The 18647-nt window shown below is 40.8% G+C and overlaps 1 protein-coding gene across 1 annotated transcript in view; it reads left to right on the forward strand.

Moving 5' to 3' along the window:
- Positions 1 to 18647, forward strand: part of dpp6a (dipeptidyl-peptidase 6a) — a 202451-nt gene that overhangs the window by 134483 nt on the left and 49321 nt on the right. Inside the window, exon 3 of the mRNA XM_030079320.1 lies at positions 11346 to 11444. Coding sequence (XP_029935180.1) covers positions 11346 to 11444 — 99 coding nt within the window. The remainder of the gene's footprint in view (positions 1 to 11345; positions 11445 to 18647) is intronic.

The following is an 18647-nucleotide window of genomic DNA, read 5'->3' on the forward strand; positions in this document are numbered from 1 at the left end:
AAGACCAAACTTATTTACCAATCCTTGGTCAAATTGGTATCTCTGCCTCTTTAGTGGATCTCTGCCTGTACGATTGTCAGCAATCATCAATGATTTCTCTCTCCAGACATAAATGGTAAATGCATAACGAAGCCCTTGCTCTCTGACTCTGAGGCACTGGCACCAAATTCTGATGTTTACTGATGATTTTTTAGAAAATGTTGACTTTGTGCTTATAGGCTCAGCCATTTCTCCACAGAAATGAGAAAACGTCACCGCCACACATTATAATGGACCCAGAAATACAGGGTACACCTTGGATTTCTGTTTTTCCAAACTTTAGCTGTTATTTGGTGTGTGTGTTTTTTTTGGTTTAAAAGCACACATAATCCAGCCTTTTGCCTTAGCGACGTCCAACACATCTTTGTTGCTGTAACAATACATAATGGAGTATAGTCTGGGAAGAAAGGCGCACCACTCAGAGCAGCAAAAAGCAGCAATGTAGGACATGTGAAGAGTTATGGGATAGCATGTTCCTTCCTCTCAGTTAGGAGGGCTTGTTGATGGATGTTCCCCTGCCAGACAGAGCAGCCAGTTTCTAACTGCTACTGACAAGCACTTTGTTCGGCCCCCCCACCCCACACACACACACACGCACAGCATACACATACAAACACCACACACACTCACTCGTACGCACACACGCAGAGTTTCTCTCTCCTTCTCCTTGCCTTCTCTGACAGTCTCCCTCTGCTGTAACTGATAGGTCCATGTTACTAAGAGGTTGCTCTGTTCTCTACATCAATACAACTAGGTCAGATGTTCACTGCTGGTGTTTGGGTATTTCTCAGACTGAGGGATGTCAGGCTGACTGACAGGGTGACAGCTAATGGAAACTGTGGGGGGATCACGACACATTAATTCGGTCCTGTCGAACAGAGGTAGTCACGCTGAATTGGCATGAAGCCGCACGCTCGCTTATTGGGCCGATCACCTTCACACCAAATGCAAAAATGAAGGGTTTTACTCCAGCATGCTGCCTATCAATCCATCCAGTAATTGCTACCTGAATTTTATTAGTCAGTATTCCATTAATGACGATCTCATCCCCAAAATGACTCAAATTGTGTGAAGAGCAGGTGCTCGAGTACAAGTAGTTTAAAAGGGAGTTTGATACTTGGATGAGATTAGATGAGACCTTTATCATGCAAAAACAGTGAAATTTGTCTGTGACTTCACCGTGCGTATACTGTAAAACATTCAAAGGGTATGGAGAACAACATTAAAGAAAAAAATGATAGAGAAAAGGTGCATTTAAAGACGTATCTAGGTCCATAGTTGAAAAGTGACAAAAAGTCATGGTCCTCTTTATTCAGGACTATTTCCATTGCAGTGCATCCATGCAGTGTGTCAGGGAATTCTTTAATATAGCAGAAAACAGTTTAAGGAGTCATTCTCTGCAGTTAAATATTGTAAATATCCCTTCTTCATACCTCCTGGTTATATAACCTTACAAATCATTTGGTTTGGTTAAATATTCAATGGTTAGGACTATTGCCGAGCAGAAAACAAGACCTTCCTGTCTCCTTATGTCATTAGATACAAAGCTGTGAGTGTAATGGGTTTAAAAGAACAATTCACCTTTATCCCTAATGTAAGGACCTCAGTTTGTCAAACACAGCAGTCTCACCACTACTAGGGACAAAACAAGAGCATATACACAAGCAAATATACAATCAGACCAAACTAATACAGTTTATTGGTAGCTGGAATGCCTGGCATACCTTAGGTTTTGAAGCCTGAGATCAAACATATTCTGTTTTGTTACTGACTGGTTAGAGACAACGTCTGGTTGACACATTTCTCAGTCAGAATTTACCATGAAAAACACCCTGAACAATTAGCTGGTACAGGAGTTTTTCATGTTTTTGACCCCCGAGCTTTCATTAATCCATGCAGCCCCATTTGAAGTGATTTGGCCCTGTAGGAACCCTGATAGGAAAAGATATTTTGGTTTGTGTTATGCATTAAAGTGTTGAGATGTCATGCTTGAACACAAATAGATTCAGAATGATGAGATTAAAACTTAGTGTTTAAATAACCGCTCAAACTTTTTTTTGTATCCTAACAATTTAGTGCAGGGATATTAGAACCTCCTCAGCCCTGCCTGCCCCATCGCTGGGTTCGCCATTACAAATGCACGCCGCATGGCTGAGCTTTGTTGAAACCCACAGAACTTTATTTTAAATTCTAGTGGAGATCCCACGGTTTCCAAAGACACCAAATATGTCCTGCTGAATTACATGGAAACGTGTGTTAAGTGATGATTTCAGGGAAAATCAGAGCTCAGGGGGGTTATTTTGCTGAGGACCCTCCGGAAGCCTCACAAAGACCCCTGTAAGCCCCTGGACCAAACTTTAGTGTCACTGCCAGGGTTGCGTGTGTTTGAAAGTCCATCTTTTTCTTTTCCTTTTTCTTTTTTTTTCTATAAAGTAGCACCTTGCTTCATGGTATGTTGGTTTTCTCCTTCCTGTATTTCATGCCTTGCCCATCACGTTGGCATTCCAAAACAGCCCAACGGACTGAAATCTATTCATCAATAATTCTGTCCGTTTTCTGACGGATTGGTGTTGCCGCCCCCTAAGAGCTGGAGCTAACAGTCCAAAATGTAAATGGAAACCGCTCAAATACGCGTTGCTGAGATGTATGACTTTTTGACCGCTCGTATACACGATCCATAAATCTGACGTGTAGTGACAGTCCAGTCATTACCAAGTCAGTATTTATCCCCTGAACTCTGCCATGTCACAGCGAGTTCAGTGACTGCAGATGATATTAGTTTTTCCTGCCGGCCTGAGCAGTCGAGGGACTCTGATAATCACCATCAAAACTCAGATGATGCACCAGATAAATGCCTTTATTTATTTATTTTATGTTGCTTTATGATGAAATGAAACGGTTGCTGGCTGGACATGTGGGGAGGCAGAGTGTCCCATGCTGGAAAGGTCTCATGTTTCGTCCAAATAGCTATTATCTTACATCATCCATTGACTGTGTGTAACATCCATCACAGCACTGAAGTCTCATTGTGCGCGTTTCCATTGTAGAAATGTAGCTTGAATTCCTCCGTACAAAGATGTCCTCTCTTCTCAGCTTACAGTATGTTCAGAGTCCAAATTTACGGGCAAAGGGGCATTTTAAAGGAACAGCTCACCCAAAATACACTCCTGATCAAAATCTTAAGACCAGTTGAGAAATTACAAGAATTTACATTTTGCACTGTTGTATCTTAAGAAGGTTCTAAGTAGAGCTTCAAAATGCAAAAAGAAGAAATGGGAGTGAGACAAAAAAAATTTGAGTAAGCAATTTATTGCAAACAACCATTAAACTGAAATAGGCTGTTCATCAGCTGATCAAAAGTTTAAGACCACAGCCTTTAAAAGCCCAAATCTTTGCAAAAATGTGGATTCAGTGTCATTTTCTGTCACATATCCACACTGTCATGACCTCCTGATGGCAAAAAAGCTTTCTTGTTAATCACCTCAAAAATGTGTTTCTGCATGGTTGATGCTAGTGTTTCCAGGAGGCTAGTGGGAATGTTGTTCCAAGTGATGAAGATGGCTTCACGGAGGGCATCCACTGTCTGGAACTGGTGTCCATTTCTGTAAACTTCCCTTGCCATCCAACCCCAAATGTTCTCAATTGGATTTAGACCAGGGGAACACGCAGGATGGTTCAAAAGAGTGATGCTATTTCTCTGGAAGAAGTCCTTTGCCAGGCAGGCATTGTGAACTGCAGCGTTGTCCTGTTCAAAAACCCAGTCATTACCACATAGACGATGGCCTTCAGTCATGAGGGATGCCCCCTTCAACATCTCCACATAGCCAGCTGCCGTTTGACACCTCTGCACAACCTGAAGCTCCATTGTTCCATTAAAGGAAAAAGCCCCCCAGATCATGATGGCGCCCCTCCACTGTGCCGTGTAGAAAACATCTCAGGTGGGATCTCCTTGTCATGCCAGTAACGTTGGAAGCCATCAGGACCGTCAAGGTTAAATTTTTTCTCATCAGAGAATAAAACTTTCTTCCACCTTTCAGTGTCCCATGTTTGGTGCTCTTGTGCAAACTCCAAACGGGCAATTTTGTGCCGTTGAAGGAGACGAGGCCTTTGAAGACGTTTTTTGTTTTTGTTCTTAAAACCCCTCTCTCGCAGATGCTATGTGATGGTTATGGGACTGCAGTTGGCACCAGTGACAAGCTTAATTTGGGCCGAGGATCGTCCCTGGTCTTGACAGACAGCCAATTGGATCCTCCAGCTCAGGGCCGGTGAAATTTTTTTGGGTCTACCACTTGACTTTTTTGTTCCATAATCCTCAGGATCTTTTAAGAAGTTTAAAATGACTGTCTTACTGCATCCAACCTCAGCAGCAATGGCACGCTGCGAGAGGCCTTGCTTATGCAGCTCAACAATCCGACCACGTTCAAGGAGAGAAAGCTTTTTTGCCTTTGCCATCAGGAGGTCATGACAGTGTGGATACGTGACAGAAAATGACACTGAATCCACATTTTTGCCAAGATTTGGGCTTTTAAAGGCTGTGGTCTTTTTCAGCCTTTTTCAGTTTAATGGTTGTTTGCAATAAATTGCTTACGCCCACTTCTTCTTTTTGCATTTTGAAGCTCTACTTAGAACCTTCTTAAGATTCAACAGTGCAAAATGTAAATTCTTGCAATTTCTCAACTGGTCTTAAAATTTTGATCAGGAGTGTACAACAAAAGAGATATTTTCCTATTTAAAGCACTATTTATTCAGGCAGTTTCTATGTGATTTGGTGAAATGTCCAGTCTGCCAGTCTCTCGAGCCTGGATGGACAGATTGCACCAGGGGGGAAGTGGGGAAAATATCTTTTTGAATGAATGAAAGAATTGTTCCTTTAAATTGTCCTCGGGCAAAAACAAGACCTCAAGACCTCTTTGTGGGGAAAAATTCGAGTTAAATTCTCGAAATGGAAACGCATGAGAATCTAATTCTGCGTTGGATGTTGGACGTAGTCGGTGCTTCCCCTTGATCTCCTGATTTATATTTTTAGATTCGCTCGGGATATTTGTCGCTCTTTGAAATGTGAATGCTGCAATCTTTGATTTTTTTTTTTTTTTTTTTTTGTCTACATTGAGATCTCAGGCTCTCGGGTTTCTTTGGATCTCACACACGCTGACGTTTAAACTGATTTTTTTTTTTTTCTGCAATCCCAACGGCACAGTGTGATGTTAACATGGCAAGAGGAAGATGTTGAGTGTCATTGTGTGCTGTCAACCACCGTCTGTACATCTGCCTTTTTAGAGATTATCTCACAGACAGCTGCAACACACAGATCAAAGCATGTGTCAGATTAATGTGAGGGAACATGGTCACTGTTAAGGTCCACACTTCAAGCTGCTCTTCATAAAATCACTGTGGCCTTTTGGTTCGAGTGCCTGCGTCAGAACAGGCACCGGACAAATTGCTGTGCACAAAGGATAATATTGACGTTTTATGAAATATCACAACTTCACTGATGAAGGTTGTTCCTTGACCGCAATCCTGCAGAGAGACATTTTCTTTCTTTAACTGGTCAGTAATGGGGTTTTTTGTTTTGTTTTGTTTTTTTGTTGTTTTTTTTGGAAATTATATTGAATGGATGTAGTGGGTTTCTCTGCCAGGTAGGCTACAACCTCACTGAAAAAAAGTTAGTTTCAGTGTCCCTTGATGTGTCATCATACCAAGATATTTTCACATTCTAATGATTATTCTTATGATTTTGGCATCTAAACTTTTCTCGTTATAACACCACAGGAAGTTATCTTATTATAACATGAAACTTTCATATGTTTTAATGACAAAGAGATCTACTGCAGCCTACGAAGTAAACAGGGACAGATGAGTTAAGAATGGCTTGTTTGCACAACTTGATCGAGTTCTGTGTGATGCGTGGGTTGAGCCGCGGTGACACACACTGAGCACAGTGAATGATATTTTGATATTTCATGGGCTATGATGATGCCTTAGTCCATTATGAAAAGGCCAAGTGCCAGTTTATGGTGAATCCACCGCCAGCTGATGCCAAATTGTCAAGTAATGGAAACATTTCATATTATATGGATATAAGAAACACTTTATAACAATGTAAGTTGGTATGTTATATTGAGAAAACTCTTACTATAACAAAAACAAGAGAAGGTTCTTATTATAACATGACAGTGAGCTGTGACAGCATTACCCTGGCGTCTGTTTTAAGACACTGAATAATCAACATAAAATACCAGCCATAAGAATTTTCAATAAATATAAAAAAATAGTGGTTTTGGCCTTGAGAAACCCATTCCAGCACTATATGCCTTGTATTTCCACCCGCCCCCGGTCCCAATGAGTGGTTTATGGATGTTTGAGGCGCAGGTATGAGTGTTTATTTTCCTGTGTTCCAGTCTCTCCCAAGCTAATGCATGTCTCCCCCTCCAACTCTTGAAATGGTACAAAAACTTCACCCATCAACGAGGCGCGTGGAAATGGCAGGCAAGATCGCTAAAGCAGAAGTTCCAGGAGTATTTGCAGCAGCGAGAGCAAAGGATTATTAATAAAACCATTGTGTTTCAGCATTTAGCTTCTGTCTGTCAGTGTTTGCTCGGTCTCGTACTCCCTCCCTGCTCGGCGTCTTTTTTCTTTTTTCCTTTTTTTTTCCCACTTCTGGTTTTTGTTGTTGTTTCTGATGGTGGAGTAGGCAGCGTGAGAGCTTGAGGAAGGAGGAAACAACCGCAGCTCAAAAAAATATCCCAACCCTTTTAATGGGCAGCATTCAGTACGCAAAGGGAACTCATACTGAGTTTGTCTTTTGGGTTTTATGGGCTTTTTGCCTTGAGTCTTTTTCCCCCTGATGCTTTACCTCCTGATCTTGTCGCCATCCTAAGTCTGGAGCACTCTTCGAAAATGAAACACTGCCTACATCCGCAGTACTTGCAGCCAGAATCTCAAAAAAAAAAAAAAAAAAAGCCATTTGCAGTGTGGCTGCAAAGTGGCCTGGTGTAGGGATTAAAAGCCGAGTATTGGATAGACTTCCCTTAACCAGAATAAGCAGCTGTTTATGTGTCCATCAGCAGTCATTTCTTGTCTAAGTGTCCTTGTGCAGGAGAGTGAATCCCTACCTGCTCATACATTTTAAATCCTGCTGGATAAGAGCGAAATACCAGCCATATGCCTAAAATATAAATGTAAGCATACCTCTCAGATACGCAGTAGAAAGCTTCTGTTCGTCTGTCAGATGGCATGGTTAGTGACCATGTTTTCATGAAAACTGAATGAATCTCAACACAGTGTATGCTCAGGGTGATAACACTCCCAGTAAAGACAGGAATGTGAATCAGATATCACCTTTAGCTTTTTTTTTACCCCTCCCCCTATGCATATGGAGGTGAAATGAGTCTAAGTGTGGAGAGAGTGATTACATGATGAGTGCTGATGGGTGAAATTAGGCTTAAATGAATTGTGCTACATGTCCCGAGAAAATATCCAGGACTTGCACATGATCAGAGGCTGTAATGGTCTATGTCAAAGTACAAAAACAGAGAGATGGCAGTCCTCTTCTTTGTTATTTAGCTCATGTATCCATTTTTTTCCCCTCTCTGCCTCAGTGGACTGTTCATTATTTGAAAGGTGAACTGACACGACCCTGCAGGAACAAGTTGTAAAGATGCAGCTGGAGATCACAGTGTGTCGAAGGGATGAATATAAATTCGTCCAGGTTTTGTTTTCAAAAAACGTTCCTAGGAAACACATTTCTTTGTTTTTATTTATTATTTTTTTTTTTTCACAGCACTGCATATTATTGAATTTTGATTTTGACAGGATCGAATCATGTTCTCTGAGATGGTGTTTCTCCAGTAATGCATCATGCTGCCCAAGGTGCTTAAATGGACTGCTGCATAATGAAATGTTTGCTTCCTTACAGGCCAGTGGTTTGTTGCAGAAATAATGAACCTGCTGGTCTTTGTCGGATGTGTGTTGGTAGACACATCCCAGATTGGCAAGGCAATACTGTGCATTATACCTTCAACCAGCAGTTGAGGGTGTAGTTACTCTCCATCTCCTATCAGGCTGAAAATTCATCTTTAAACTGCAAGGAATCCCCATCTTAGCAAGTCACTTAGTGTTAAATTGACTCTAAAAATCTTGCTTTTCTTTAAAAAGGTGCAAAAATGTCATTAGTATGAGATAGCCCCACTTTTTTATAATGCAGCTTCACTTGTTTCAGCATTTATTTGTCCGGAAACAAGTATAAATATGTTTAAACAAGGGCACATAAGGCAGATCAGCCCACTAGTTTCAAGAAAATAATACCTCATTCAAGAAAATTATGGAAAAAGGTTGATTGGAAACAAGTGAGATTATCATATCCCACTGTTTTGTGTGTGTGTGTGTGTGTGTGTGTGTGTGTTTACCTTGTTTGAGGAAAAACAAGTTTTTAAGACCAAAAAAAGACTAAATGACTTGATTAATCACATCTCTCTTCTAAACGGTCTTAATTGCTCTAAAAAACATTTATAAATCCCTCCTGAGCTCTTACTGGACTACAAATTTGGTTCTGTCTGTTGGTCCATCCATCAAACATGATGTCTAAAATGATATTTCAGACCCCACCGGTCTAATTTTGATGAGTCTTAGAGCGAGCATGCATCATCTTCACACTGTGTTCTGGCGTTTAAAAAACATTACCAACATGGAGCTTTAATTAAAGGTCAGAGTTTGAACTCAGACATGACATCTCAGACAGATTTTGCCAAAACTTTGAGAACTTTTGGGATGATGCGTCTTGGCACAATGTTCTGATGTTTACAAAAATTGCACTAATTGGCCTGATGGGGAACGCCGTAATTAAAGGTCAAAATGTTTTTTTTTTTTTTTTTTTTTAATTTAAAAGGTTAAAACTGCACAACTGGTATGATTTTGACAAAACTTAGAGTGATGATGTAGTTTGCGGTCGTGTGCGGGTGTTGGAAAAAGTTTGCTGATGGCTTAATGAAGGCGCAATATTTAAAGGTCAACATTTTAAACATGATAATCCCTGACACCACTTGTCAAATTGCAACAGAGCGTTGAACGGTGATGTGTTTTCTCACAATGTTCAGTAAAAAAAAAAAAAAAACAGCATGGATTGGGCTAATGAAAATGCCGTGATTAAAGGTCAAAAGGCTGAATTTGATTTGAAAAGTTCTAATTCTTGATTCACACAAAATTTGCTCAAAGTTATCCTACTACACACTGATTAGCATGGTAAAGGCTACACTCTCAAAAAGTGTCAAATTTCAATCAGTGGTGTCTGAGGTATGTAAAACACAAATTAATATGCAGGCAAAGCTCATACTCTACTATTTAAAGCTACATTAAACATTATTACATGCGTTTTATTACGGTGAAATGACCCTGAGCCATTACTATGGGTCCTCTTCCTACTATACAGTTTACAGCCAGCTTGTTGTTATTTCCTGGTTTGAGCTTTCTCAATTTCTATATCAAACCAAGAATAAGCCCCTCCTCTGCTCGCCTCTTCACTCCCTCGCCACTTCAGCTTCATTTTAAGCGTCTCTGAAACGTCACATTCTGCAGATAAACCCATTCAAGGGTCCTAGATCAGTCACGGCAGTGCCTCCGTCGCTGCAATCAGCACTGCAGCCACACAGAGAAGTTCATTCAAAGCAGCTTACCTCGAAGCTGAAAGCCTGCGGTTTCACCACGTTGGAAATCAGAGGCAAAATAATCCAGGTAGTCCAGCAGGAGACTTGTGGGAAATGCATTCCTCAAGTTTTTTTTTTTAGCGGCAACCAGCAGCTCTATAGCTCGCTCTGTTGGTCAGTCAGTTGATCCACAAAAATTTCTCCACCTTTTGTAAGTAACAGTTTTCACTCTAGGAGGCTCAAATTTGGTATGGAGGTCAAGTATTTGTGAGGTTGTGTGTGTGGGTGTGTGTGTTGTCACAGCTATTGTGAATTTGTTCTTGTGAAATTGAGTATGTAGTGCACTCCAGCTATTTGTGTACATGAGAAATGAAATGCAGTCCATACTGTTTGAGTGTAGTAGGCAGGACATTAGTAGACGATTTCAAACACAGCACAAATAGAGTTTGTGCTCTCAACTCCCCCTAGTGGTTAGAAATCGCTCAGTGCAGATTTAAGGAGTGGGTTCCCCAGGAGCCCAAAATGGGAGACCACTTGAATTTACCAAACACATACATTTAAGGTTCTTACACACCAATGGCGTTATATTCGTGCGAATACTTAGTATTTTTTCAAACTCATAACATGCAATCAGTACTTGCACATAGAACGCGAAATACGAAAAGTCGAAATGCGAGAGATTTATTTTTCGCAACAAGCTCGACTTTTTAAGGCGAACAAACTGCAGCAGCCAATCACCAGTCTCCATTCACAACAACAACATTATGTCAGTGCCCGCACGAGAGGCAGCATCTCTCCTCAGTAGTTGCCCACTAAAATATTATGATAGCCTACCTCAAACAGACAGCCAGTCGCTGATCTGGGTCAATGGGACCCTGATAGTTGGTTCTCTGTTTCTCTAGATGCGGTGCCAGCAAACCCAGGAGAGTCTCGAATTGTCCCACGGACATCCGAAAATAAGTTCTGAAACGGTCATAATACAGTTTTAATTCCTGTATCAGCAGGTGGAATTCCCCATTCTCCATCCCTGCTCTGTAAAAGCGGGTGTTCCCAAAATCTCTTCTTTAGATGGATAAGCAGTTCAATAATGACAAGGTCCTCATCGGAGGATGAAGTTGACTCCATGTTTTTTTTTCCTGTCAGAACGCTCTCCTGCACGCTGCGGGATTCATATTTCGCAATACGCACATTCTCATCGCTGATTGGTGTGAATAGTTAAAGGCAAAATTTTCGCCAGTGAGTTTTTCCGCGCTTTCGTTCTGCTATTTCGCTACACATGCCAGTGTGTAAGAACCTTTACAGTAAATTTTCATATTTCATGCCAGTATATGTGCTATGTTTACACACAGTATGTTGACAACATTATATTGTATATTGTCCGTAAATGCAAGTGGTCTCCCATCTTAAATGACCTAAATATGACTACGTCATATATGGGGGGAGGTATGTTTACTCTCATCTTCTTCATTACCTTTCTCTTATGTGCTCATTTGTATTGTCAGGGCACTCTGACTCTGATCCCTGCACTCTGAAATTGTGTTTAATTGGGTGATCCAGCCTGTAAAATGTAAAATGTAAATGTACACGTGAGCTGTCCTCGTCGTGCGGGGCCTCTGTCCCCCTCAGCCGCCTGTGTGCTAATCAACGCTTTTATTTACTCTGTTGCAGGGGAGGACGACAGCTTGGCTCTCAAGGGCAAAGTCAGTGTTGGTGACCTCTTTAGGAAAGACTTCAAGGTTCATGAACCTAACGCCAAATGGATAAGCAGTAAGTGTCCCTCTGAAACATATGCGCTGCACCGACACTGCAGATGCTCCTATCCATGTAAAATAGATGCAAACATAATTATGCAATGTCAAAATCGCCCCAGTTTCCTGTAGTATTTTTTTTTTTTTTTTTTCCTCATTCAAGCACTCAACAAAGACAATCAAAGGATGCGTTACACTGATTCATGCTGACTTATTGGCCAATTAAAGGCCTTCTTACCAGTAAACCAGTCAGAAGTCACATTAAAAAGGACGATGCCAAACAGTTTTTTAGGTGAAATTTCGACATCAGTGGTTTGGCAGCGTTTTGGGTGCAGGTCTTACAAAGTCGGGTGATGTTAGACATTTGCAGAGATGAGAGGAAACACCTCAACCAACTTATTCCAGCACCTCAAACAATACAGGACAACACATGAAATAGCAGCTAGCATTATTTTACGGATGTCTTCATAAACAGTTATTTTTATTAACAACACTATAATTATAAAAGCTGTTGATGTTGAAAATGTTTTGAGCCATTAAATGTTATTTATTCATTCTTGAGTCGAATGTCAGCCACCGTAATCAAGCTTTTGAAAAGAATCCATATGCTTTCTGTTATTATTGCAGTGGTACATTACTGTTAATGATGTTTTTCCAGCAGACTGTTGTATATGCATTGTGCCTTGTAACAAAGAAGTGCGTTAACTCAAATGTATCTCACGCTGCGAATCAAACTGCAAATAGAATAGTTACTAAAATAATCAGAGTCCATTTTTTTTAACATATCATTAGGCCCCAGAATCATATGTGAATTACTGTTCTTATTATTATATGTAGCTGCTTTAATCAATGTGCAGAGGTAGTGTTGTTAAAAGTCTTTCCAGAATAGCTGAATAATAGCGGACCGTTTTCTCGCAGGTGAGCCAATTAGTGATGCAGTAACACCGAGAGTCTGGCTTGAACCCTTGCTGTCTTTTTCTTTATCTGTCTTTCTTTTCTTTCTTTCTTTTTCTTTTTTTGTTTTTTTTCTTGCGTTCCCTCATTCTTTGTTGTGTCATTATTTTGTTCTCGCGCTCTCTTATTGTCTTATTCTACCTCTCTTATGTTTGTCTCTGTGAAAACGAGTGGAGCTATGAGTAGGTGCATGTGTGCGTGGGTGTGTGTGTGTGTGTGCACGTGTGTGTCTGTGTGTGTGTGTGTCCTTGCCGTCTGACATTTCCACAAACGATGTATTCTATGTGCTTCAATAGCTACCCAATTACCTGTAACTATAACCCTCATTTTTCTCTGATCAGTGATGGTGTGAGGATGCTGCTATTGTAACAATTTATCACCCAGATTTCAAAAGCTTGTTTCTTGACAGTGGGACTGTGACAGTATAAACTTTGACGGCACCACAGGGAGCCAATGAAAGTAAATTATATACTTTATTTCAATGAAGGTTTAAACAGGGGAAGAAAAAAAAAAAAAAAAAAAAAGGTGCCTCGGAGACTGGATCGACTCACTTGTCTTAGTGCAGCATTGAAGAGAATGATCACAGCTCGACGATGTGAGGATTTTGTACAGCTGAAGGATTAATGAGGTGGATTTTGTCTTCTCTTGTGCCCAGTGGTGCTGTCTCCTCCAATCACACGATCTAAGATGGCTCCTAGAAATGGTGCAGCTGTTAAATGTGTCCTCAAATCCTTAAATTACAAGCCCTCCGCTCCTTGATGTAATTTTTCATCGGGCGCAATTAGAGAGCTAAAAAGCGGTGTTTAGAATATTAGAAGCAATTCTCAGGATCGAAGAGTACGCTGTGGTTAATTGTCGAGGCGGATTTCGGTGTTTGTTTTAGCCACAGGTCCCCATATGTGCTTGAGGCTGGCGCGTCTCTCTTGTGACCGATCTGTCGCAGTTACACGCTGTGACCCACGAAAGCGTCAACAAATCTATCGCGCATGGGTGAGCCACAGCAAACATCGCAAACTGCAGTGGCGCTGTACACATCTGGAAGCAAACATCTGTTCCTCAATCAGAAGTCATTGCTTCCAGTGAAACCCCCCCTCTCTCTCTTTCTCACTCTCTCTCTCTCTCTCGCAACAAATACAGTAGCGGCATATTCCTGTCAACAACAGAGCAGCTGCATTATGAGCTTATTAGCGTTCATTAATAGTGCTTATATTTACATTTAGGCATTTGGTGGGTTCACTTCATGCACAACAAGTGGACTAACCCTACATTTGTGGATCCACTCACAACACAAGCCACAAGTAGAGAGGAGTCAGAGGTGAAGTTGTGATTGAATTTGTATTATTGACTCAGTCAAATCAGATTTGGCTATTCAGTATGACAATATCACTGTTTGCTGTTTATTTATTTTGATTATTCGTAGTCTTTCTTGCATTAAGAAAATGTGATGGCACAAGTTTTAGTGTTGATAAATCACAGTAATTCTAATCCAGGCAATAATAATAATAATAATCAAACAATCATATACAAGAGTTATATGAGCATATATGAGCAGTTTGAATCTATAAACTTCATTAAAACAGCTGCATAAAGATTCTGATTGCTGATCGGTTTGATTCACCATGTGTAATAATGACATGACACATCAGTACGTCTGGCTCTTATAACTTATGTTTTTTTTTTTTGTTTTGTTTTTGTTTTAAGCATTAGTAAATGTAAGTGAGGCGGGTCCCTGGTGGATCATCTGGTAGAGCGCATCAAGGTTACCACTTACCAAAGCTTTGGCCACTGTCGCTATCAACTAAAATGCCAAAAAATTATCCAAAAAAAAGAAAGAAAAAAGAAAATTCAAATTGCAATATTTAACGTGCACTAGGAAAAATAGCTGAAGACTGATTTAAGTAAGAGGTGTTTGATTCAACTTATGCACTTCATCCATGTTTTTCGTCTGTTGCGCCTAAAGGGCTCTTGATTAAATTTACCCCCAGCAATTTTGCACAGTGTATCTTTGAGCAAATGAAGCCGCTTCAGTGTAAATCAGCCTGAATTGACAGTCCTCTCAGTGTTTTTTCAGCAGCAGCGATGCTACTGAATGACTGAAGAAAAAAAAAAAAAAAACTGTACGTAAACTATAGGTGGCTCTGTCCGTGACCACACTGGCATTTGTCACTTTGATTACGAAGCTGCGTCTCAGCAGAAATAGGCTACATTTGATCTTTGTTATTGCGGTATTGCAGTGCACATTTACTGTCTTAAAAAAAAAATAAAATAAAAACATAAAAGCTCCTCCATGGACCGCAGAGGATCCACGGTGTGATAGATTATCTGAATTGTTGACTTTCAGGAAGCAGCCCTGAAAATATTCCTGCGACCCAGGAATAATCATGTATGATGGACAGATGTAGAAAGCGGTAGAAATGCGTCTTTCTTACATTCTGCGCACACAGAGCGGCAGCAGCCATGAAATGAGACTTGTCATTAGAAAGCAGCTCCCTCTGGCACCTCTTGCTTTTGTGTTGACAGGACCAGCCTTGATCTCGAGGTATTTTTAGTCTATCATTAGATACAGCTGACAAGGGGGAGAGAGAGAGAGAGAGAGAGGTGGGGGGGCAGCAGTGGCGAGATTCAATATCAGCTGATTATTCCGTCTTCGTTAGCGTGTCATTTCTACCTGGACTCCCAGCGCCCGTCTATAGGATTTGCAACTACGCCGTCCCTGGATAGCAGCTGAAATGAATTTTTATAAACCTAATTCTAGCCTGATTTTATGTTTTCCTTTCCCCCGGTTTCCTCCAACCATCAATCAGCTCCTGGGAGACGCACTAAATATAGCCTCCAGAATCCTTAATGATCATATACCGGGCTATTTTAAGAGGAGGAACTCGCTCCTTATGCTATTCCATTCAGTCCAACGGTATCACCTTACGCATATATTTAAGTGTAATTCTCATTATGTAGCTGCTCATAAAGATTGCAAAGATTGTGATCTCCACCCATGTAGCCCATGAATTATCATTCTTACTTTATTATGTATCTAATATCATGTCCATAAACTCTTACTCTCTGCCATAAGAGCGTCTCATCTGTATTCTGAGCACATCATGAAGCTGCCATTATAAGTCTCGCTGGTTAGGTAATTGCACACTTTGCAGACTCCACTGATATCCCACATATGCCTATTTTTACCGCTCCATCTCAGTCAAACAGACGTGGCATCAACATCATTCCTCGCACCTCCAAGGTGAAGGCAGGCCGGTGGGAAGCAACGCAGCGCTCCAAGCAGCTGGTTGCCTCTTTAATGGCCGCGCATGTCTTGTTCTGTGCCGTAGGACGCCGCTACCCTCGCTGATGTTTGTTAAACAAGTTGAAGGGGGAGCCATTTGCCAAGTGGAGACGAGTAAACAGGCAAACGATTGGGTCCGCCTACATAAGTGTCTGTGTTATCGCTTTGACTTTGAGAGAGGCTCGTGGCTGCGATTTAGACGAGAGCAAAGCAAAGTGATGTTTGGTTAGTCTCTATGTGTGCTCTGCAAAAAAAAATCTTATGTTAACAAGCAATTTAGTCTCATATTCAGTGTTGAAATTATGTTTTACTTAAAACAAGTGAACAAATCTGCCAGTGAGATGAGATAATCCCACTTGTTTCTGATGTTAATCAACTTGTCTCTTGAATTTTCTTGAGTCAAGTGTCATTTTCTTGCTACTAGTGGGCTGATCTTCCTTATTCTAACTTTTTTTTGACATACTTAAAAGTGAAAATAGTGTATATCTCATCCCACTGGCAGATTTTTCCACTTGTTTTTATAAAAAAAAGACAGGATCTCAACACCAAATATACGTCTAAATGATGTGAGTTTTATTTATTCATTGATTTAGTCGCAGCGCCTCTGTGTGTGCATGCATGCATACATTTTGGAGAATTACCTTGTTTCCGAGTGATGCACAGCCTCTCGTCTCTAATGTTTATGTAAAGCAATAATTTTCAAGAAGATTAGCCAGTTGTCTCACTCCCTTATTGACTTTTCATAGCTCTGCTCCCATGACACAACATGAGTAATGATGTGGACTTCATTTGTTAATGGAGTTCTGCAGTGGATCTTTTTCTTACCAATGAGACATATCAAATGAGCCCATACACTCACTGTTAGTATTCACTGTTCACAGCCAATCAGCTTTTTTACACCGATGACATTTTACTAAACAGCAAATGCAAATAAAACCTTTGAAGATGGCCCACTTTGTACTGCAGGTGTTGGCAAAACCTCTTTTTTTCAACCATCAAAAGGCGCAAGAAATGGCCTGACGAGTCTTTTGACAGATACACGAGCTTGTCACAATATTACTGAATTGTTCTGTATTTTAACTCCCAGGGAAGAATAGGCAAAGTGGCTGGTGCAGTAATGCAAAACAGAAGCCGATTTTGGTATTACACGATTGCATCAGTGAATCTCCAGACAAATTCATCCGCCTCCTGGCTTCTTAGCAGATAACGCCGAGGCAGCGGCTCAAAATTTAGATGTCATCTTTGATCGAAATTTGGAGGAACAGTCCAGAAAGCTTGTTCAGTCGTGTTTCTCTCAAGTTCAGTCATGTTCTTTCCAACTAAGAAATCTTGCCAAAATTAAATCACCTCTCTCTCTAAGTAACACAGAGAGGAACAAACACGCTTTTATATCTTTTCCTCTTGATTACTGTAAGACCTCACATACTTGCCTTAACGAACAAGCTGTGGCAAAGCTGCAGCTTGTGCAAAATGCTGCAGCGGAGCGTTTTGACAAAGACGGTGACAAGGGACCACATTGCACCCATTTTGGCATCCTCACCGCAGCTGCCTGACAGTTTGATTTCAAGTTTTTATTGATTATTTTTTGGGGGCTAATGAAAGCCTTGCCCCTGGCAACATCACAGACTCTTTAACCCATTAGGAGCCAGCGTGCACCCTCAAGATGGCCGGCAGGACTCTGATGGCAGTTCGAGGAGTTTGAGGTCCAAGCTAAACACAAAATATGACTTTTAGGGCTTTCTCGGTCAGGGCCCAAGGCTTTGAAATGCTCAGGATCTTAACCCTCTGAACCCCAAGCAGTTTTTGGGTGTTTTCTGCTCCCCTCACATTTTGGCTCACTGTGGGCTTGTTTTTCACTGCAATTACAAGTGCTGCACCTCTATGGAAACAGCACAGCTGTGGCTATCACCTCAAGCCATTCAAAAATGTCTTTCACACAGTATGAAAGAGTTATAGTGCCATAAATAATAAAAAAAATAAAAAAGGCAAACTGATTTTTTTTGATAATTTATTTTACAAAAATCGAGAAACACTGGAATAAATGTACAGAACATTTTTTCAGGTGCCTACAAGTGTCACTGATCCAGGGAAAAAAAAGTAGGGCTTCACATTATTTATTTCCTGATATATTAACATTTTTCCAACCTGTATGAACTTAGGCATTTTTACTGCCTTGCACCCTTCCATGTTACTACTGTTGCCTACACACTGAAATTCAGTGAATTTTTGACACGCGACTGTTGGGCTCACCTGAATCAATCAAGATGTCTCAGATCCGCTGAAGACCGCAGAATTTTCTGTTTTTTGAATGATCTGGATTGAGTAAACGACTATTTTTTGGCGAATTGTTGAATGAAGCATGTATAATAAAATGATTCGAATGAAAAATCACTTTTTTAGGCTTAGTTTCGTCCTTTTTTCTACCGCTAAACCGAAGTCGGACATGTTGCATTCAGGGACCGTCGGAATATTCAAATTCCGACGAAAAAATAGGTTTTCAAAGCTTCCAGCTATGAAAAATCGCCAAAATATGAATTTTGGCGATTTTTAAAAAAATACATGTCTTTCTATCCCGCCGGCGGGTTTGGGGTTCAGGGGGTTAAATCAGCTAAGCAACTTGTGCAAAAATGCTTTCATCTAGCATGTTTTATGTTGGATTTATTTTCTTCCTCACTGTTCTGCTGTTCTTCTCCCTCTTATTCTTCTTGATCTTCTTCTTCTTCCTCTCCTTCTTCGTCATCTGTATTTTCACACAATCCAGTTCCTACACTCCACCTGTAATGAAAAAGGCAATGCATCGTTTGATTAGAGTCGCTGACCCTCTGCACGTGTAGAGAGAGGAGAAGGCGGAGGTGGAGATTGACATTCCTGTCTTTTAGGATGTGCTAATTAACACCAGAAGGAGACCGCCCACACACAGACGGGGACATGCAAATAGATGCACGCACTCGCCGCCCAGAGGACCAGCTTCCCCCTCACACGTGACAG

The sequence above is a fragment of the Myripristis murdjan genome, chromosome 20 (genome assembly GCF_902150065.1).
Source record: "Myripristis murdjan chromosome 20, fMyrMur1.1, whole genome shotgun sequence".
NCBI classification, from domain to species: Eukaryota; Metazoa; Chordata; class Actinopteri; order Holocentriformes; family Holocentridae; genus Myripristis; species Myripristis murdjan.